Here is a 23159-nt window from a genome sequence, read left to right as displayed (position 1 = left end):
CGCTAACCAGAGACACCCTCAGCATTTGATTTAGCAGGTCTTAACTAGACCCACTAAATCAAATGCCAGAAGATCGATCTCTGATGCGGCAAATGGAGATACACCCTCCCAATCTGGGGGAGGAAATTTCTTCCTCAGTCTGGTGATCAGAGAGACTGACCATGGGCACAAAAGGCAGCCAGCTAAGTACCGGAGAGTGAAAATGCTCAGTGCCACCTCCGAGCGTTGGCCCTGGTTACATTATGATGAAATGCCTGTATTGTCAGCGTCAAGCACACAAAAACCATGGGATCGGTGGCTTAAATAGTATGATATTTTTAAGTGTTTCGTTCTTTTTCTTTGGCTTCTGGTGTATGAGACTTTAAGATGCACTTGCTTCACATTTTTACGCTTTTCTTCACAACCATAAGGGCTCAAAACTTTTTTTTTTTAAATTAAACTTGAGATTCTCATGAAATCTCTTCCTGCAATCGGGGCTTTTAGGAAATTAAATGTCATGAGACTCTTGATTAAAAACCAAGATTCTACTCACTGAAACGTCCGGGTGTAAGAAAAGACGAGTGTAAGTGACTCTTCCAGTTGGCTTTATTGCCTTTAAACGGGCTTTGTTAGCAATCTCCCATCATGTCAAGAGTGGTGTTTTGCTATGTCGATTCCAGTAACCACATGACCCCTTCAGGCTGGCGTTTAACTGGACTCTCATTCCTTTGGCATTGAATTGATCACACAGTGAAACTTCACTGGAATGAAGATCCATTATGTTTTTACTGGCATTTAGTGGACCAACTGGCTGCAGAGTCCTGGGTTCCTTTCCATGTGATCTTCTTCTGATTTCTCTCCTCTTACGACAACAGTGATAACTTTAGGCACTGTTTATCAATGCCTCCTGATCTACCCTACTATTGTAACCCATGCTATCTAAATTAAAGCTAGAAAGATATGTTGGCTCAGGCTACAATCACACATTTGCTTGCAGTTTAGACATTCACAATTTTGTTTAGCACATAGTTACTATCTCATAAATGGGAAGTGCTTTTCAGTCATCATTTAAGCCTTTAGAGGCCATATTTTCTTTATTTACGGCCCGAGAGATGACCTAGAGCACAGGAAAAGCAGTCAGGATTCCTAGGTTCTGTTCCCAGCATAGCTGCAGGCTCACTGCATGACCATGAGCAGCCATGCTAGACAAAGTTTTTTTTTAAAGTGTCTGCTAATTTGGGGAACTTCAGCTTTTGGGTACCCAGTTCAAGATTTCTAAGGACTTTCTCCTTAGCAATGCTGAACAACCTCAGAGCTCATGGAAGTCAGCAGGAGCTGTGGACTTTTGAGTTTGGGCACCCAAAAATGGAGGGTCGTAAAAATTAGCAAAAACTCTTGGACTTTTTGGTCTTGGCCTCTTGGTGCATCAGTTTTTCTAGTCTGTAAAATGGGGACAGTGCCTACTGGCCAGGGTGTCCCGAGGCTTAATCAATGCTTTAACACTTTCCAATCCTGGAATGAGAGGTGCAATTGAAGTGCAAAGTTGCATCCTCTACCACTGAGTTCCTGTCTCTTAACCCCTTTTGGCTCCATTTTCCCCAACTTTGTAAAGCCATTTGAAAGTAACAGATAAATTGGTCTACAAGTACATAGTACTGTATTATCATTAGTTTTTCCTGGGATTTTTTTACGTTTCCATTCGAGCTGACATAATACCAGCATAAAAGAAGAGACCCCAATCTCAATGTGTATTGCACTAGAGTTGTTGGTTATTGGATTGAATTTTAGCAATATTTATTTGGCATGTGCCTTGCAGCTTAGCTGATCCTATTATAGTTTCCCCCTCCTTGTGGGTGAATGATATATCAAATCTGACATGGTTTCTCTTTCTCTCTCTTGTAGGGCATTTTCCCCAAAAGTTACATTCATTTAAAAGAGGCAACCGTGGAAGACCGAGGGTAAGTTGGAGACAGTCAGGAGATACCACGTGGCTGGCAGAGATGATGGGTAGCATTTCATAAGAGCTTACATACATGCTACCTGTTGTACATGCTAGTGGTGTTTTGCATTGCAAGTTCCATAATTCCTATGTAGCCTCTTGGATCAGAATTATTTCTGGTTTTGCCAAACCATTGTACAACCCACATTGGACACATGAATAGAAGCAAAATTTTCTCACTTGCAAGGGTAAAGGTGAAATCTCCTACGAATGGATATGGCAAGCCAGCTCAGTCAGCTTCACATTCAGTTCTTTTGGGGTCTCATAGCCAAATGGGCTTTAGAAGTGTGTGAATTATTTCCTGTCCTAGTAAACATCTTAGGAAATCATTGCCAATCTGATTGATAGAATCATAGAACTGGAAGGAACCTCAAGAGGTCTTCAAGTCCAGTCCCCTGCCCTCATTCTTGCATTTGATTTGCTGATCAGCTTTGAAAGGGGACAACCAGCAGCGATAGAAAGCAACTTCCAAAGGAAATTTTTAATCTCTATATGGTCAAGTAATTACTGAAAGCAATAATTCCTCAACTGGAAAACTGAATGGGGTCAAACATGTCTCTTCAGCATTCAATTTCTGGAGCAGATGCAAAAAAATCAAGATGAAAAGAAACTTGAAACATGTTTGCATTAAAAATGGGAAAAAAACACATGTAATTGAGAGAAACCCCCAGAGCCATTGGAAAGTTTTAGCATCTTAGGCCTGATCCGCACTATAGCAGAAGATCCAAGTACGATACGCAATTCCAGCTACGTTAATTACATAGCTGGAGTCGATTTATCTCAAGTTGAGTTTCCACACTCCTCGGAAAAGTAGTACTGGACACTGGCGAGAGTACCCTCTGAGTTTGATTTAGCGGGTCTTCACGAGACCCGCTAAATCAAACCCCAGAAGATCAACGATGGCGGCATCAATCTTCTGTGTAGTGAAGACCATGGCCTTAGTGTGGTTAATGTATCCATTATCTTTTTTTAATCCATCTCTAAAATTTAAATACCTTGCAGAGCTGCAATTTTGTTGTGATTTGATTCCCCTCCTCTCCCAAATGCACTTTTAAAAACTTCTGCAAACTTCTAGCACAGTGTTACTCTTGCACTTCCAGGTGTAATTCCTCTCTGACTGAGCGGTTGTTTAAGTTAGAGGCTCAGGTACCATGGTGATGAGCATGACGAAAGAACCTGTGGAGACTAGATTCATTAAAATTGAATTCTGCCAAGCCGAGAAATAACTAAATTGTTTTAAAATTGCACCTTTTGTGTTTCTGTGCAAGTCTGGTGTAAATGTTGCTAATTTGAAATAAGTGTGTGCCCAGAGGTATGCAATGAATTAACTAAGCTGATTTAATAACCAATTTAAGTTGAATAAGAGCAACTCTCCTGTGTAGATAAGGTCTCTGTTTTCAGGTATTTGGGAAATATTTGGCATGTTGGTATCTTACACACATTAGCCTCTCAGTGACCAGACAACCTGGTTTGAGATAGGAATGTTGGAATTACTGTGCTAGATCAAAACCAGTGTCCATCTATTCTTGGACAGTGGCCAATACTAATACCACAGAGGCAGGTGCAATAACTGTGCGGGTATGTAGACTAATCTGCCCCTTAAATGCATCCTTCCCTGATCACTCATGTCTTCAGAAAGTGACTTAAGCCTGGAAGCATGAATTCCGTGCCTCATTCACTTCCTGTGGCAGAGAGTTCCACAGTCATCTTATATGTTGTATGAAAAAAGATAAATCAATTTATCTGATTTGATTCTGCCACCTTTTAATTTCATTACATGTCCCCTTTGTGGGTTTTCCCCCCCGCTCCAGACAACATGAGACAGTGATTCCAAGCGAACTGCCCCTCGTTCAAGAGCTCACATCCACACTGAGGGAATGGGCAGTCATCTGGCACAAGCTCTATGTGGTGAGTGTTTCACTTTCTTCCTTTGTTGGTGTCTGGTCCTGGAAGAGGGGACAGGATTGCTCCGCTCCGCTCCGCGTGTTTAAACAGAAATAGGCAAGAGATTTGGACATCCCCATCTTTTCCCCATGCATCCAGCAGCTGATGTTCCTCTTGAGCATGCATGCTTTGTATGAAGATGGCCTCATTGCTCATTTTCACCAGTAGGACAGTTTGTTCTGGGAATTGGGCCCACTTTATTGTAAAATGTGTTTTCCCCCTGACTGGTAGATCTTCCCGTCTGATGTTGGCTAATGCAATTCCAGAGCTGGAAACAGGGGTTTGATAGGAAACCAAATGTTTTAAGTCAGAGGTCTACGATCTATGGCTCTCCAGACAGAACCAAATCAGGCTCTTTTGTTGTTCCCAAAATGCAGGCAACTTTATACATTAAAATGGAAAATGAATTCAACATTTTAAAAATGCGTCATTACTCGTGTCGTTGGAACGCGCACACAAACCTGAATTGGACCAGTTATCATGTAAACGTCAAAGACCTGCATGAAAAGATGCAGCAGCAGAAGTCCCATGAAATAAAATCTGTGAGACCGATGTTTCATTTATTCTATTAGTCATCCTCATGTCAATTATCAGTAATATTAAGTGGTATATTTTCAGTCATGCAAGTGGAGATTCTAGCTCTTTGTTGGCCACTTGCTCTGAAATTTGATGTAGTTTGGCTGTTTGGTTTGAAAAGGTTGCCGACCCCTGGTTTAAGTGCTAGATGAGATGGATTTCTGAGCTCTATTGTCCTCCGAACTCATTGTGTGGTCTAGAGTGAGTCACTGATTCACTCACGTTAATAGTGAAACATCTGTTGAATTGTGGCTTATAATTTCCCTGTGCTTCCATTGCTCAGTCGACAAACTCAGCTATACTGAAGCTTAGCGTCTGCAGTGCACTTGGAACTTCTACATTGCCTTCTACTTAAAGCTCTCTCAGGAGCATTGCTATAAAATAAGGAGATGGAGAAAAAGTGGTTTATTGCTTAGAAGGTGAATGAGAGGACAGGACTTGTAGGACTAAGGTTCTATCTACTCTACAAAACTGGTACTGCTCTTCAGGAATTGAGTTAGAAGACATGTCACGCACCAGGATCGGAATTCACCAGGACAAGTCATAATCAGTGTTGGGGTCAGCTGATTGGGAATGCTTGTGAGAGTCACGGTTGCCAACGTGACAACTGTCTCTGTCCGTCTCCCATGTCTGTCCAATTTAGTGACACAACATGGGTGTATGATTCAAGTCCTGAAGCCTCGGACTCACCCTGCCACTGACTTTTTATGCACATTGGAGCAAATTGCTTCATCTTGCTTGGTTTCAGGGACGGGGCTAACATTTCTTAGCTACAGTTGCAGAATGCTTTGAGATCTCTGACAGACTGGTGCTGGGTATGTGCATGAGAGAGATGTATGTATGTATTTTTATAAAAGGTCAGCATATCTATAAAATATAAATACTTCTGGGGTTGCCTTTTCTAGAGTAGATACAATCTCTGATCTGATCTTTCTCAGGGGGATGGGGAGTTGTGTCATTAACATAATTGATGAAATAAGACTCAGAAACTTCCGACGCTGTGGAAGGAAGAGCCATCTCATTAATAGTTTTCTATTTCTCGGACAGCTGTTTACTTTCCCTACTCCCCTTGATCTTTCTGTCTTCTGGATTATGAAGGCAGGATAGTAAAATATTTTCACTGAGTCAGACTCTACTGATGACTGTGCTCCGCAAACAAGCTTTCCAGGCAATGGCCAATACAGAGTAATTTGTTCAGCCGACTGACTTTTGGTGGTGGTTAATCTTTGATGGAAGGATTAGCTGATTTAGAAGCCCTCTGTATCTTCGTTTCCTGATGGGGCACGCTCATAGCCAGCTGAAAAGTCCCTGATTTTCATAAGAAGCAGGTTTATCTGCTAGCGTGAGATGTCTTTTATATTCTGGGCCAGCCCCTATCTGCACAGATGTGAATTTGAGATAATCAATCACGTTATCTTTTGCTGATGCATATTAGCTCTGCTTCTGCTGGGGAAGGCGACAAACAGAAGGTACAATGACCCATATGGGCTTGGAATTCCACTGAAATTCCTGGGGGAATTCCACTGAAATCGAAGGCGTTCCCGTAGGGTTACACTTGATCCATTATTTTCAGTCAGAACCTCTTTCATCTTTTCCTCTTCTGTGCCCCATCTGAAGCCATTAGGAAGGGGAATTTGCTGGCTGTAGGGTAGAAAAGCTGGAACCTCCTGCCATGGCAATACTAAGGCTGCTCCTTGCACACCTTTACAGGGTGCAAAGGTGGGTTTCCGGGGTCAGCTGCTCAAGAGACCCGGATCATCTTTTTGCAAGAGAATAACGTCTAAAATTCGCCAGCTGCGTGGTTTCTGCCATGCCACGTACTTCGTATTGCAGGTGACGTCCCTGCATTCTCGGTTCAGGTTGTTCCTCTTGGATACAACACACAGGAGATGCTGTTTTCCTTAATAGAAGATTTACCCGGGGTTGCTTGGGTCCTCAGCTCATTTTTTTTCTTTATTTAAATCAGTGCTCTGGGGTGGGGGTAGGGAGGAGGGGTTCAGGATGTGGCTGCCCCCCCACAGCATGGGGCCAGGTGAGAGAAGCACCTCGCCATGGCTGCTGCAGTACAGCTTGGGGGAGGGGTGCATGTCCCCGGTCCGAGGCAGATCCAGGTTCATCTGCTCCCTGCGCTTCCCAGCCAGAGAGGGGAATGGAACAAACTGAGCTTTTCCCTGGCTTCCTGACACAGGGGAACAGCCAGCAACGTTCCCATATAAATCGGGGGTCAGGGAGGCAGCTTTTCAGCCTCCCCCACGTTCCCTAAAGGGCACATAAGGGCTGGGAGGCTTAGGGCTGGGACAGTCCAGGACCCTTTTCACCTGCCTGGTGATTTTTCTTCTTCATGAGCTTTATGCTACAGCCCTCCCTCTCTCCTCTCCCTGCCCCCACCCTGCACTATCAAACCTTGACCTTGCTTTCAGTTCTGATAAGAGGAAGCTTCCTACTGAATTTGGTGGGCCTAGTGCTTACCGTTCAGGAGAAGTTCTTGCCCAGACGGACAGACATGCTCACAGACAGACAAGCTCAAATACAGAGGAGATTTGGACTGGCCCATGGAATAATCCGAACTCCATGGGTTTTGTGGAAGTCTGAGCACCGTTGGCTGGCACTTGCTCTGAGCGGTGCCTTGCCCCAAGCCCAGACAGAACTGGCAGAAGGCACGGATCCCTCAGCAAAAACACCCGTCGCTCCTTCTGCTTACCATGGCCGCAGTGAAGTAGAGGCCAGACACTCTTAGAGCTCCCAGGCCGGGCAGGCAAAAGCTGCTATGTTCCAGCAGCAAAGACAAGAGAGGCGGGGTCTAAAGACTGGCACTTTCTGCCGGGCTCCAATGTGGACTCATTAGGTGGATCACGTCCCCGCTTCCTGCCTCAGTTTCCCCACCTGAGAAGTGGAGTAATGATGCTTTCCCCTCCTCCTTGACGCCCTTGGAGATCTCCAGATAAAAAATCTCTCTCAAAGGCGACATGTTAAGTATTTTTATAGAGCCGTTGGGTGCCATAGATAAATCTGGTTTGTCTAGTAGTAGCTCCTACCCTAAAGAGCTTATAGGCTACACAGACAAGCTAGAAAAAGGATGGGAGGGGGAGCAGAGGTACCAGAGTGAGGAAGTGACTTATCCGAAGTCATGCAGTAAGTAGGTCTCTGGCCCAACTGGGGCTGGATTCTTTGTCTGCGGTGCCCTGGAGTTTAGAAAAAGCCACCTCTGAAAAGCTGGTAAAATCAAACTGAGAGAGAACTTGGTTGTGTTGCTGAGTTAGGCTTTAATGCTGACTCGGAGGAAAACAGTTCAGAGTTCAGAATGAATTATCCGTTCTTCCAAAGTGCAGTCTTCAGGCAGATTACAAACACTGGAGCTCAGTTTCTCTTCAGTCAATGGTTACTTCAAGCTGCGCCGTATGTGCGCCAAGACTGTGATTAAGATGAGAGAATAGTTTTACATTGGCTCCAAACATTTTTCTTAGCCAGGGTAAGTTTATCCGATTGAAAAATTTCGGCCAGCCATAAGTGCATTTTGTTTGTGGTCCACGGAACCACAAGAATTTTCTCCACCCTCTTAGGTTAATGAGACGCGAGATGTGATGCAATTGCTGAGCAAAGAAAGAGTTTTGTTCCTGGCTCGGTCCCTTAAAAACCTTTAAGGTTCTAGCCTCAGAATCTTTTTTCCTCAGCGCAGAAATGCTTAATCTTTGATGTGACTTGACTAGGTTAACATCATTCTTAAAAGAGACATGAAAGACATTGTGGTTTGAAGGGGGATGCAAATGTATTTCCCCCCCTGCAGTATTACAACAAAACTCAAAGGGAGGAAGGAGGAAGCCCTGCAGAGAAGGGAAATGGAGAAGAAAGAGGGAGGGTTTCTCTTTGGCAGTATTTCATTTTGCTGCTGTCATTTCTGTAAATTACTGCAAAAATTGGACCATAGTCTCCTCTGGAGTGCATCTGCTGAGCCTGAAAATTAATCCAGCCTACGCATAGGAATTGAGCAATTATTGGTTGTTAGTGTGGCAAATCTAATTTCTTTTAGGGTTGTGGAACAGAGAACAGAGGAACTGGGTGAGGGAAACTCTGGGCAACTTTTATCAGAGTTAAGCCGTGCTTGGTCATACCATTATAGATCCCTGCCTCAGTCAAGAGCACACTTTGGAAATGTCAAGTGTAATTCTTGGATGCCCAGAAAACGAATACATTAAATTACTAATTAAGTAACTAAATTACTCCTAAAGTAAAGTACAGAGGCGCCTCACCTTCTGTTGACTTCAGTGGTACCCGAGGATGTACAGAACAGGGTAGATTTAGGCTTCTTTCAACTAGCAGCATATTTTTTTTCCTGTGCAAAAATATTTTGGCAAAAAATGGGGTTCACAGAAAATATTTTTGAACATTTTGGGAAAAAACTAGGGATGTAAAATCCCAGTTAATCAGGTCGCCACTTAAACCTTAGGTTTAACCAGTTAAATGATTAAGCAGGATCCTTCTGCCAGCCCCTCAGCATGGGGTGCCTGGCAGCAGGAGCTAGCACCCCCACACGGGGGAGGATGGCTTCTGCTCCCAGTCTACCTCCCCCCCATGTGCATGGCTCCTGGTTGCCATTGCTGCCTCTCCACCCCCGTGGGGGAGAGCAGCAGCAGTAGCCAGCAGCCACATGCATGGGGAGATCCAGCTCCTGGTCCCCATCCCCCTCTGGAGTCCCCCTCCTATGGACGTGAAGTGACTGGCTTCAGCTCCCAGTTTCCCTGAAGGGCTGGAGCAGCTGTCTGCCTATGGCAGGCTGGAGGCAGGGGGCTGCTCCCAGGTACTGGCTAATTGGTTATGTGTTCACATCCCTCGAATCATAGAACCATAGAGCTGGAAAAGACCTCAGAAGGTCAAGTCCCTAGTAAAAAATTTGTTTCAGTTTCTCATTATCAGAAATTGTCCAATTTTGCAGCTCGGGGGTGGTGTATTCTGTGAAAACCTGAAATGTGAGAAACAGACATTGCCCGTAGACCTTTTATGAACAACAACAAGAATCCCACTTTCTTCCATGGGGAAAAAGAAGCACGACAGAAAATTTTTGACTGGCTGTAGCCCAGCTTGTCAGTACACCAGAGAACCACGGTTGTTCTAGAAGCTGTGGCAGGGAAAAATTATGCAGAGAAAAATTAAGCTCCGCTTTAAAAATCGTTTGTGTTGCCTTTTGTGTGGTGTAGACCTGCATCCCATGCTTTGAGTGTTCTTCCACCCATAGTGTGGGTACAAGGCGTCCCTGCTATATGTTGCCCTGGTATACATCCGTTCTGCACAAAAGTCGTTGATGTTTGTAGGAACTGATGCGTTATAAGTCTTCCCATTCCCTGCTCTTAAGTCGTGCACTAAAAAAAAATACCCAAATGGAAGTCAGCCATGGAATAAGAATCTCCACTCTAAGTTGTTTCACTAATGTCCGAGTTTTCTGAACTGTATCTTGGATTTGTAGCAATGACGGCCTGTAATACGTTGTGTTGCTTCCTACCTGTCCAGCTTTGAAATCAAAACTTGTGCCATTGACTTGAATGGGGAGCACAATCAGGGTCTTTTCCCTTAGTGTTTCTATTGCTTCTGGGCGAGTTGGGCTTTTATACGCTGTTGCCTTTGTACGGCATCTCCTTCATATAGTCCATGAAGCTGCTCGTCGGTCATCTCAGCAGCCCGAAGGTCGGTGAAAGATCCCGCTTTACTTCAACTGGTTTACTCCCAGTACAGCGACCCAGGGATGCATTGGCGTTCAGAGCATTGGAGAAGTGTCCCTGACAGACTCGCTGCATGCACACTGGCACGCGGGAGCGGATGTGGAGAAAGTGGCTCCTGGATCAGAGTTTTTGTATGTGTTTTGACTTAGGGATGCAGAAGGTTCACTGGTAAGCATCACCTTTGTAAGCCTTCAGCCAGTACCAGTCGGCAACCAGAAGGGCCGGGTTCAACGTCGGGGGGGAGGGGGGGCTGTGACGAAGCGTTGGGGTTTTCCCGTCTCCTTCACCCCCAAAATGGCACGAACAGACTCCACCAGCCAGTAGAATAGAGGGAGTTTATTGCTTCTCCAGGATACAGCACAGCACAGATGTCATCTCGTTACAGGAACTGGGGTTAAGAGGCCTCAGTGCCCCCCCCTTGAGATGGGGGGTGGCTGGGCCCTACAATCCCAGCCCCCTCCCCAGCTCCTTCTCCCCTGCTTCCCAGACAGAAACTAACTCACTTCCAGCCCTGCCCCACAGCCAGGGGCAGCATTCCACCTTCCTTTGTTTCTCTCCTTGGGGGGCAGCTGGTCAGACAGGTTGAGAGACCCTCTTTTGCATAATGACTCATCCCCTGCCCTGCTGGGCCGTGGTACAGACAGCAGCCAGCAAGTACCCCCCACTACGTCACAGGGACCCTTCAACAAGGTGACTAAAACTGGCTCGAGCCCCCACCCAGTAAACTGGGAAAATTCCAACCTACCTGCTGGGCGCCTTTAGAGGCAATTCTTCCCCTCTCGCAAGCACTGAGTCAGAGATAGAAACAGTCTGTTTAATCACAGTAGGCAAGCATCAACCCACAAGACCACACACAAACAGTGAAAAACCTGTAACACGAACAACCTGTGAGCAAGGTATCGTTCCCAGGGTCTGCAGGGTGAAGTCTTCTGCCTAAAGGTCTTTAGTCCAACCCCGCTTCAAACACCCCACTTACAGCTCTGTCCAGTCAGTGCGGACCCAGACACATCACCCTGATGACTTCCCTCATAGAGCCTGATATTGTGCCACCTGTGTGCTGCCTGCTGGTCGTTCCTGCCAGCTGCTCCGCTGGCTGCAATGGGTCTGGCTCGAGGCCAAGTCAGTGACTTCAGCTCTTAGTGATTTCAACTCTTTAGCCACCACCTAGGCTGGGGAGAGATTCCAGCTTCCACTGGACTAGCAATAGACTCCTGATGGAGTCTGCATTAGGTCTATCCTTAAAACAAGGGGGAGAGAAGGCAGGTTGAACCAGTCTTACAGCTCACACCTGGCAGGCATGAAGCAGGCTTGCTCAAGCCGTTCACCCCCCCACTCCCCCCTTCCCTGTTCACTCAATTCTGGAAGGCGGAGGCCTGTTCATTTGATATCTCTTTAAATGATGGTGTCTCTCCTGCAAGCACTGGTCTCATATTTTACAGTTCCCACATTTAGGGGTGACCCCCACAACAGCCCAAATTAGATACAATCCCTCACATTCCATTCTAACAACCGATCCTCCATCAGCCCTGGCCGAATTGGATTTACATAGCCACGCCCCGGGTTCCTTCCCTATCCCAGCGTGAGCTGTGTTTACATATTAACCGTTAATTACCTGAAGCAAAATGCAGGACAATGTAGCACTTTAAAGACTAACAAGATGGTTTATTAGATGATGAGCTTTCGTGGGCCAGACCCACTTCCTCAGATCAAAAAGTTAATTACCTTGCAGAGCTAAACAATTTGAATGGGCACGCCCACCCCCAGGGCAGCTCTCTGCTTTTAGCTGGCTGATGGCTAGCAGTAGTTCAGCCCCCTGCTTACACCTTTAATAGGTGTTGCTCACCAATTCCGATTAACAGTTAGCTAGTGGGGGCTGGACAGGGTGTGGCTCCAAACCAGCGCACAGGGACTGCTCCGGTCATGTGACCAAGTCTCAAGCATGGTCGGTGAGAACCAGAGGAGCAGATACGTCTGCTCTGGCCCCTGGGCACGGTGGGGTGGAGGGGCTGGCTCTGAGCTCCCAGAAGGGGCGGCGCCTCAGACTTGGATTGGCAATTAGGGACGTTGTTGCCCATTTTGTGTCCCTGGTTGGTGATACGAACAGCGTTTTAATCTGTCTGTATTTGGAACTTGGGCCCACAGTTCATATACAGTAGGGAGGGGTGGACGTAAGCTGTATGATTTGGATCTAACTCGCAAAGACCCCAACGTCTGTAGTGTTTGGATCTGGAGTACTGGTTTAGCTCTTTATAAAAGTGAGGGCCATCTCCAGCCCAGGTTTAAATTTCAGACAATCCACATCTCAGAAGTGTTGGGCTCTGGGGTTTGGATCGTCAGTTGACAAGTGCTTTGATCTTGGCAGTGGCTCCGCAAAGAGGCATCAGATGAGAGCTCTTTATGCGTCTTTGAGTGCGTATCCTTGGGGAGTCATTGACTGTGTGACTTGGCAGCAGCCCGTCTGCAATAATTTAAAGAATGCAGTGTTGAAAGTTATTCTCCAAAATCACATGGTTCGGTGGCTTCCTCTGTCCTGGGGAAGGTTAATGTTTAGATGAATTCACTGGGCCGGAAGGTAGAAATGGTTGCCTGCCACCTTAATGCTCTGCAGTCTTGCTTCCAGTGGCTACGCATGGCACCAAAGAACGTGTATTTAAAAAGTGCTTGCTCCTTCGAGGGGCCTTGTTTTCAGGATTATTTAACTCTGGCCACCGGTATTTTGAAGAAAGTGTTGGAAGCTGGAGAAGTCAAACAGTTCAGACGTGGTGTAATCAGGCTTTAGAGCAGCTGCAGTTGACATCTGGTTGGAATTTGACCTGCTGCCTTTAATGGTTAATATTAAATACTGAACACAAAGTTTGCGCTCCTGTGCTTTTGTATGACACCAGTCTCAAATCCTACAGGTACGGAGAACCTGAGACCGGTTGCCTTTCCAACCTATTCTTAAAGTCCACACGCTGCTTTCCAGGGCTCGTTGAAATAGCACGACACAGTTCATCTCAAATCTTTCCCCAGGCATGGCTTCACCTCACATTCCTCTGTTAGGACTGCTTAGGGTTGCCAGGTGTCCAGTATTGACCCAGACAGTCTGGTATTTTCGTTTCCTGTCCAGTAAAAAAATTCAGAAAATACCGGACACCTAAAATGTCCAGTACTTTCTGATTCTTTCCCCTGCCAGGAGGTGAAAATACTACAACACACTCAGCAACCAGGCCCAGCCTCCTTCCCCCGACTCCCCACCTCTGCTTACCTGGTTCCACAGGGAAGCTGCCTTCTGGCTCTGATCAAGAAAACAAGATGGCCTCCAGCAAAGTCTAAAGACTTTTCTTAAAGGGGCCATGCTGTTTTAATGCAATTTTTTTTTTTTTCGCTCAACAACTTTTTCTTTCTTCAACAGAATTTTTTCCCCAGTTGGGGGGGGGGCGGGGGAAGTGTTCGATATTTTTGGTTAAACCATCTGGCAACCCTAGGACTGCTCAGCTCACACACTAGATCCCCTCTTTTTAGAGTGCCACTCCTGCCTCTCCTGTGTCAATATGTGCAATGAGCCATGAGTCAGTGAACCAGAGGAACCCACTTAACTCTCTCTCAGCGGGATTAGGTGCGGGATTGGGGTGTCTCAGTCAAACAGTGTGAGCCTTTTACAGAGACATTTTTGTGTCTCTATCTGATACACTGCTCAGACAGCACGTCATGCCTGGTGCTCAGCGTAAGTTGGGATCGTGTCTTGATTGGCCGATTGTGCAGCACTGAGGAATGGGGGGGGGGGCTCTGTGTGGGGGGTGCCACTGGTTTCTCCTGGGGGGGGAAGCTGAGTGATTTCCAGCACTGGCCTCTCTTTGGGGGGGTGTCTCCTACTTGGGGGCTGAGTGATACTGGGGGGGGGCCCGTGGCAGTGGGACCAATGGGCGGGGAGATTCACCTCCCCCAGTCTGTCTCTGTTTGGGGCAGGAGGCCACTTACCCGATCCGGTGGCGAGCAATGCAGGGCCAACTCTCCTGCTGAATTTAATTGAGTGGAACCAGCAAAGGAGCATGCCAAATAGTCTCATTAATTAGCAGGGACACGTGGGAGTGGGGGAGAGCTTCACAAGGTGAGTTTTTAAATAACCTGCTGAGTCAGCACGTTAGCTTTTTACATGCTGTTTTGTAAACGGAAAAATTAAAATGTAGCTATTGTAGGAAACTCGAGAGAACCAAGAGCTGCTTCTGAGAAGCTTGTGGGGGACATAAGTGAGGTCTTTTTGGTCTGTGTTTGTACACACCCTAGCACGATACTGCTCCTGGCCCAGGACTGGGACTCCTAGCTGCTACCACAGTACAAATAATAGCTAATAACCACGTTCGTATTTATTTGCATTGCGGTGGCACCTAGAGGAATAGACGAAGTCAAGGCTCCGTTGTGCTAAGCGCTGTACAGACACACGGTAAATGACAATTGGTATCCCAAACTCCTTGCAATCTTCCGGTAGACATGGTTGCACCCACGTAGAGACATGTTGCTTCAGCCAGTTTCTCCATCGGCCCCGGAGTCCATCTGTGGGTTGTAAAATCATAGAATAGTAGAACTGGAAGGGACTTTGAGAGATCCAGTCCCATCCCCTGCCCTCAAGGCAGGACCAAGCACCATCTAGATCAGTGGTTCCCATACTTTATGGCATTACGCTCCCTTTTTGATTTTTCGAAAAACCCTCAGCCCCTCTCCTCTTCCCACCCCCAAATAAATAGCAGCAAAATTGAGTGGGGCAGCAAAACTTGATGAGGGGGAGGCTGGGTTGCCCTTTGCGCCCCCCTTCACATTTCTTCATGTCCCCCCCTCAAATTTCTTCACGTCCCCCCAGTTTTGGAACCCATGATCTATCAGTGGTCTCCAACCTTTTTATACCCAAGATCACTTTTTAAATGACAGACCAAGCCAAGATCTACTGCCCCGCCCCTTCCTTGAAGCCCCGCCCTCTCTATTCTCCTCCTCTCCATCACTTGGTATCCCCAATCCTTATACTGCTACTTAAAAAAAACAAAATTCCAACCATTCCTCGCAGCTACTCACCTGTGCTGTTGCTTGGTGAGTAGCTGCTCCTCAAATGAGGAAATCTAATGTAAATGTACTGTGCAGGCGCGCACTTCAGAGAGGGCTCAAGAGCTACTCTTAGCGCCTCTGAGATCTACCGGTAGATCGCGATCTACTGGTTGGTGACCACGGATTTCTAGGTCATACCTGATAGAAGTCTATCCATCCTGCTCCTAAATATCTCCAGTGATGGAGACTCAACACTCCCTATGCAATTTATTCCCATGTTTCTGAGTCTCTGTATGCAATGCCATGATCACCATGGTAACAGATTGTCCCAGCAAAGAGTTTGGGACAATCACCTTTTGGGTGGATTTTGAGAGTCGGAGTGGCGTGGGGTGATGGACAGGACCCAGAGGGCTGGCCCCCATGGCAGTGAAGTGCAGGGACTCAATTCCGTTAATGTTCTGACTTGAAAATGTAGTTGCGGATGCTGGGTAACCAGCGATGGAGGCAGGATTTCTCATAAATCACATAGGGTTTCATTCTAGCAGAAAAGGAAGCATTTGGTTTAAAATACCAGTGAGCTGGAAGGGTTGTTTAGGCTGGTGCAAGGAGGCGGTAAGTGAGAATTAATATGATGAAATCAAGGACAAGACACATTCCGCCTACATGTTATCCATGTTGTAAGGGAGTAATTCCCACTAGCATCGGAGCTATCCATATTATTTAGATGCTAGTAACGCACAGAGGTCCTGAACGAGACCAGGGCTCCATTGTACTGTGCTATACAAACTCACATGGATTTGTGTGTGTTACCGTTTCTGATTTGTGTCCATGGTACTATATGTTTAATGCCACAGGACTGCTCATTGGTTTTAAAGTTACAGGCTAACCCGGCGACCCCTCTGAGACTCAGAATGAGAGACAGCCCCCGTGCCAAACAGCTTGAAGGCTAAATAGACGAGACAGACTAGCCCGGGAAAAAGATGGGGGAACGGTTCACCCAGAGTCACACAGCAGGTGGCAATGGCAAAAATCAATCCCAGTCTCCTGAGTTCTCATCCAGTGCTCTGTCCACTAGACCACGCTGCCTGTCTAATCTAACTCTGTAATGTGACCAATCTGGGTGCTGCAAAAGGGCTGGGATGCATTTTAGGGATGTAAGCGACTAGTCGACGACCCGATAAGCAAATGCAAATGCTTATCGGAAAGTCGAATAGAAACTCGACTAGTTGCTTCCCCCCACTTGCTGCTTCTATCAGAGAGAGGCAGCAAGAGCGGGGGGGAGCATGAGCCAGTGCTGGGGGGAACCGGCTCAAAAGCCAGTTCTCACTCCCCCCATCCGCATCTCTGAGGCTGATTAATCAAAATTTAACACCCCAATGCATTTCCTGACCATGAGATATTTGTGGAGTTGTCTGCTAAGGAAGTGATGGAAGCCTCATTGCTTGTAGCAGTTAAAAGCAGACAGGACAACCCAGTAGAAGACTACAGATAGTAGAAGACTGTAAAAAGCAATTGTGCATCTATGCTGGGGCTATCAGTAAAGGTCTTAGCAGGTGTTTTCTGTGATTACATGTGAATTGGACGAGGGTTTCAACTACGTCACCCTTTGGAAGACTTCCTAAGCTCATGGTTTTCAGCACACAACCAGCCTGAAGTTGCTGTCCCTTTTTCCCCTCTAGGACAACAAGGTGTCCCAATTTCGGCACCTGCAGCAAATGATCTATAGCCTGATAGAATGGCGGTCGCAGTTCCTTTCTGGAACCCTTCCCAAAGATGAGCTGGCAGAACTCAAGAAGAAGGTCACTGCTAAAATTGACTATGGCAACAGGTAAGGCCCTCTCCGCATTCCATGTAAAGCCAAGCTCCTAGTCCACAATGCTGGAAAGTCGGATTCCTGGACAGGAATTGTGTGATCAGGGTTAACCGGGCAGCAGAAGCAGCTGACGTGGGGGCAGCCTCTCTCAAAGCCAAGTTGTGGTTTCTTTCCTGAGATGATACTTGCATTGCAAAGACGTATCGGCGCCTCGCCAGCTCCTCGGCGTTTCAGTCCAAGCATTCAAAGAAAATCCACCAATCTGCTGAATTTAGCAGCTCACAGACTTAGGGCCCAGCCTTTTATTTGTATTAATTGTTTTGTTAACCTCGTGACTCCTGTAAAGAAGGATCAGGCCCTCTGGTGATTCTGTTGCTTTAGTACTGGCTGGGTTTGGTGAGATCAGAGGCAGTGTGGTCTAGTGGATAGGCTCCTGGACTCGGAATTGGGAAGCCTGCATTCTATTCCTGACGCTACCACTGACTTCTTGTGTGTACCCTTGGAAAGTTGGTTTCCCCTTTTATCTGTCTATTTAGCTTGCAGGCTGTTCCAGGCAGGGGCTGTCTCTTACTTTGTGGGTGTACGACACACAGCACAACAAGGCTGTTATCTTGGTTAGGGTGGGAAGGTTCTCCCACAGCACAAACAGTACCAAGAAAGTGGAGTCCAGATCCTCTGTTTAGGTTAAATCGGCAAGGAGTCCTGTGGCACCTTATAGACCAACCAAAGTGTTGGAGCATAAGCTTTCGTGGGCAAAGACCCACTTCGTCAGATGCATGTAGTGGAGATTTCCAGAGGCAGGTATAAATATGCAGGCCAGAATCAGGCTGGAGATGACGAGATGGATCCAATCAGGGAGGATGAGGCCCACTTCTAGTAGCTGATCTGGAGGTGTGAATTCCAAGAGAGCAGAAGCTGCTTTTGTAGTTAGCGAGCCATTCACAGTCTTTGTTTAATCCAGAGTTGATTGTGTCAAACTTGAAGATGAACCTTAGCTCAGCAGTTTCTCTTTGAAGTCTGGTCCTGAAGTTTTTTTGCTGCAGGATAGCTACCTTTAGATCTGCAATTGTGTGTCCAGGGAGATTGAAGTGCTCCCCTACAGGTTTTTGTATGTTGCCCTTCCTAATATCTGATTTGTGTCCATTTATTCTTTTACGTAGGGACTGTCCAGTTTGGCCGATGTATATAGCAGAGGGGCATTGTTGGCCCATGATGGCATATATTACGTTAGTAGATGTGCAGGAGAATGAACCAGTGATGGTATGGCTGATCTGGTTAGGTCCTGTGATGGTGTTGCTGGTGTATATATGTGGGCAGAGTTGGCGCGGAGGTTTGTTGAATGGATTGGTTCCTGAGTTCGAGTTGTTATGGCGCGGTGTGTAGTTGCTGGTGAGAATATGCTTCAGGATGGCGGGCTGTCTTTGGGCGACGACTGGCCTGCCTCCCAAGGCCTGTTTAGGTTAGTGATGCCACGTCCCAACTAATGGGAGCGGTTTGCAAATTCAGACTCAACCTCTTCCGCCCAGCAGCCCGCTCAGATCCCTAATGATTCCCTCTGCACAAGAGAGGCCCCAAACGAAACCCAGAGTCAGAACTGCCCTGTGCAGAGGGCGCGTGAAGATCTGAATCTTTGGGGACCACACAGTTCAGAACCCTGAGCTTCGCTTCACTGCTTGGCCCCACCTCTAGCTTCTACTGTGAGTGCCTTGTGATGCTGATATTGTCACACTCCCATGCCTCTCTCCCTCGCCGCGTCTAATTAACTGCGCTGCTGCCCCAGCAGGGAAGTACCGGAACGTAGCTAGAGATTAAGGGCCTGCTTCTCTGTCTCCTTGCGTCTTGTGCAGTCAGGTACATCAATGGGTGTAGGATGCTACCAGATGAGACTCTCAGTGTTTTACATTCTCTGTGTGCTGGGGGGAACGACAGCCCAGAATCAGGCTTTCGGTGAGTTCTCCATAACCGTTGTTTTCACACCCATTCAAAATGGGGACTCAGCCAGTGGGATTGGATGTAGCAGCTCGGACTTCAGATGCCAGGGATGGGTGAGAAACCTCACCTGTCCGAATTCTGCCAAGAAGCTGGCATTGCCCATGAAGCACAGCTTACTGGCTACCTGCGGTCAGAATTCAGACAAGAGTCAGGAACCAAACTGCTTTATCCGCAGCACCATACGCAAGGCTGCTCTGTAAGCTGCCAAAGCAGCATTTCACGGGCTTGTACAGGGCAGGGATCGTCTCTGTGGCTCATTAATCTATTTGAAGGCAGAGCTGAAAATTGAACCATGTAACCTCCTTGCAGAAATGTAGTAGATTTAACCCATGCGTCAATATGTCCCTTCAAAATCTGTTTACGTTGACATTGAAGGAGTCTCATCTTAAGTAAATTAATTCATTCATTCTACTCCATCACTAGATATTTTCTTTACTTATGTTTTCTAAAGGTGGGAGGGGAGGATGGTATTTCTGGGCATTAGAAGAATTGGTAGAAGGACTGGAAATGTTGCTTCTCACCCAGACGTGGGTCTGTGGATGGCAGTTTTCCAAGTCTCTGGGGGGTCCAGTCTGGCCTAGAGATTCTGCACTGATTGTAAATTGGTTGGTCCCTCTAGTGTGACTGTCACATATGCAAACCACCACCTCCCTTGGCAATTTATTCCAATATTTGACCACCCTGACAGTTAGGAATTTTTTCCTAATGTCCAATCTAAACCTCCCCTGCTGCACTTTAAGCCCATTACTCCTTGTCCTGTCCTCAGAAACCAAGAGGAACAAATTTTCTCCTTCCTCCTAAAAGGGTGTCACAAGGAGGAAGGAGAAAATTTGTTCCTCTTGGTTTCTGAGGACAGGACAAGGAGTAATGGGCTTAAAGTGCAGCAGGGGAGGTTTAGATTGGACATTAGGAAAAAATTCCTAACTGTCAGGGTGGTCAAATATTGGAATAAATTGCCAAGGGAGGTGGTGGAATCTCCCTCTCTGGAGATATTTAAGAACAGGTTAGATAGACATCTGTCAGGGATGGTGTAGACGGAGCTTGGTCCTGCCTTGCGGGTGGGGGGCTGGACTCGATGACCTCTCGAGGTTCCTTCCAGTCCTATGATTCTATGATTCTATGAAACCCTCCATCAACTGCAGGTCATGCTAAGAAAACCCACCGACCCCCTCCGGCTTCCACACAGCCAAGCCTCTGTCATGTCAGTTCGTTGCTGTTTCCACCAGCCTGGATGCGGCTGCTGTTGATGAGAGAGGGAGGTGGCGGATCTAAGCGCTCCCTCCTTGGGCTGCCTTCATAGAGACAGAGAATGTTTTTGAAGGGCATTTGCGTGGTAGTTCCATGCTTGTGCGCTGTGCCCGTAATCACTAGGAATGTGATAGTGTAAATGTGTGAACTCGTCAGCATCACGGTGACACGCAGCCCCCCCCCGCCATGAGCACTGGATCCCACCTCTCCCCCCGCGCTGCTGCCTCTGAGACAGAGGCAGCAGCTGAGGGGGCAAGGGAACAGGCAGCTCTTCCCATATAAAAGTGGAACAGCTGAAATTTTCAGCAGTTACACGTTTCCCTGAATAAAGTCACTGTAACATCCCTAGTTATCACACGGATCACCGGTGTTGAGACCACTGGGAGAATGGAGGGGTCATTTCCTAGTCCATCTTCCATCCTGAAGCTAACCCCCAGGACTCAAGGGGTACGGCTAAACTACATGGCTCCGTCGACGGAGCCATGTAGATTAGACAGATAGGCAAAGGCAAATGAAGCCGTGATTTAAATGATCGTGGCTTCATTTACATTTACATGGCTGCCACGCTGAGCCGACAAACAGCTGATCAGCTGTTTGTCGGCTCAGCACGGCAGCCATGTAAATGTAAATGAAGCCGCGATCATTTAAATCGCGGCTTCATTTGCCTTTGCCTATCTGTCTAATCTACATGGCTCCATCGATGGAGCCATGTAGTCTAGACACAGCCAAGGAGAGCACAGATGGATTGGATCCACCATTCCATCTGCCCCAAATGAGCTCCGGTACAGCTCTGGGCTTGAGGTTGGGTCCCATGTCCTCACTGCCCTGGACAGAATGTTGTGATGTTAGCAGAGCTGTGATCATTATAGAAGCAGGTTTCTGGAGGGACACTTGTCTGTTCATCCTTCCCAGCTGTCACAGAGACGGACTCTCTCTGGGTTCTTTCAACAGACCCCTCCAGCTCTTTAAAAAGTTGCATGAGTATTTTCTATTCCATTTCCTTAGCTACATGAAAAAGCCTCCTGAAGTCACCTTTGCTTCCAACTTTATTGTCAATTATTTTTCCCCTTCCCTTGCAATACGGACGCTGCTCAGGATTTTAGGGCTGGATCTGGTGGTGCGTGATGACAATGGAAACATCCTGGACCCGGATGAAACCAGCACGATCGCTCTCTTTAAATCTCATGAGATGGCATCCAAAAGGATTGATGAAAGGATCCAAGAGGAGAAGGTATGTCCTGACTAGTTTGTGGCCTGACCCCCCAGAGAATCATCTGTGCTCTCTCCCTATGTGTATATCTACTGAATTCCCTAAATAGAAGAACTAGAGGACACCAAATGAAATTAATGGGTAGCAGGTTTAAAACGAATAAAAGGAAGTTCTTCTTCACACAGCGTGTAGTCAACCTGTGGAACTCCTTGCCAGAGGAGGCTGTGAAGGCTAGGACTAGAACAGAGTTTAAAGAGAAGCTAGATAATTTCATGGAGGTTAGGTCCATAAAAGGCTATTAGCCAGAGGATAAAATGGTGTCCTTGGCCTCTGTTTGTCAGAGGCTGGAGAGAGATGGCAGGAGACAAATCGCTTGATCATTGTCTTTGGTCCACCCTCTCTGGGGCACCTGGTGCTGGCCGCTGTCGGTAGACAGGCTACTGGGCTAGAAGGACCTTTGGTCTGACCCAGTACGGCCGTTCTTATGTTCTTATGAATTTTTGGCTAAAGGATGTTTTGCTGGCCTCACGGTGTTCTATCTGGCATCAAAACTAGATTGAATTCCATTGTGCCTCCATTTAAAAAAAGAAAAAGGGAAATCCTTTTTAATAATCCATTTAATGTGGACGGCACATCCAGAGCTCCTTGGCAGCTCTGAAACGCTCCGATATCCAGCTCCTACCTTCCAAGTTTTGGCATCAGGTGTATGCTCTATCATAATTGCATAAGGTAACTTTTTCACCAATGCCCACGTGATTTAGGAGCCTGTGTGTTGCGGAATTCCAGCCTATCGTCTTTCTAAGATGAGCCTTCCTTGTTCAATGGCTTTCAACGAGACTTGGGTGCCAAAGTGCCTGAGTCTCTTGACACAGTGGGATTTAGGCTCCTAAGTCACTTGAGCACTTCAGGAGATTTAGTTTAACCCCTGGCATTTTTCTTTTGGCTCCTCTGGTTAAAGACATGCAAGTTGTGAATTATTTGGTGTTCTTGTAAATGTCTATGTATGTTACATGGTTGTAATATGAACCACTTGGTTACCCTGCGGGCATGGCTCACCATCACACTTGTGGTGCAACATGGGTGGGTCCCATCACCCCACCTCCCCCACTGAATGGCTCAACCCTCAGTCCTGTCTGGAAATTCACTGAATCCCTAAGACGACCCAGCCATGAGCGTATCCCACCTGCAGCCTTTATTCTTTTGAAGGAGATACTTTCTTGATCATTGTTTCTTGCTCCACAGTCTCTGCAACAGAATTTAGACCTCCGAGGGCAGCCGGTCTTCAACTCTACCCACAGCTACAGCCTGTATGTGAACTTCAAGAACTTCGTCTGCAACATCGGTGAAGATGCAGAGCTGCTCATGAGCCTCTATGATCCTGAGCAGTCAAAACTGATTAGGTGGGCAGAGCTTTTTTTACCCACACACAGAATCCGCAGCCACGCAGGGCACCCAAAAATGTGGGGCACCACTGGGTCGGACTGTCCATAAGAACATAAAGAACATAAGAACGGCCGTACTGGATCAGACCAAAGGTCCTTCTAGCCCAGTATCCTGTCTGCCGACAGCGGCCAGCACCAAGTGCCCCAGAGAGGGTGGACCGAAGACAATGATCAAGCGATTTGTCTCCTGCCATCTCTCTCCAGCCTCTGACAAACAGAGGCCAAGGAC

The 23159-nt window shown here is 47.0% G+C and overlaps 1 protein-coding gene across 4 annotated transcripts in view; it reads left to right on the top strand.

Annotated features, from left to right (window-relative positions):
• Positions 1-23159, top strand: part of DOCK5 (dedicator of cytokinesis 5) — a 183901-nt gene that overhangs the window by 55214 nt on the left and 105528 nt on the right. For 3 of the 4 annotated variants that reach the window (XR_012897943.1, XM_075910678.1, XM_075910679.1), the window contains exons 4-8: positions 1882-1937; positions 3790-3886; positions 16905-17053; positions 21374-21509; positions 22731-22888. Coding sequence is in view for 3 of the 4 variants with exons in the window: in XM_075910678.1 (XP_075766793.1) it covers positions 1882-1937; positions 3790-3886; positions 16905-17053; positions 21374-21509; positions 22731-22888 (596 nt within the window). In the remaining variant the exon portion in view is untranslated. Of the gene's footprint in view, positions 1-1881; positions 1938-3789; positions 3887-16904; positions 17054-21373; positions 21510-22730; positions 22889-23159 lie in introns of those variants that run through there. The other variant, XM_006114193.4, reaches the window with a different exon arrangement.

Source organism: Pelodiscus sinensis, chromosome 28 (genome assembly GCF_049634645.1).
Source record: "Pelodiscus sinensis isolate JC-2024 chromosome 28, ASM4963464v1, whole genome shotgun sequence".
Classification (NCBI taxonomy): domain Eukaryota; kingdom Metazoa; phylum Chordata; order Testudines; family Trionychidae; genus Pelodiscus; species Pelodiscus sinensis.
This window is presented reverse-complemented; position numbering and strand designations above follow the sequence as displayed.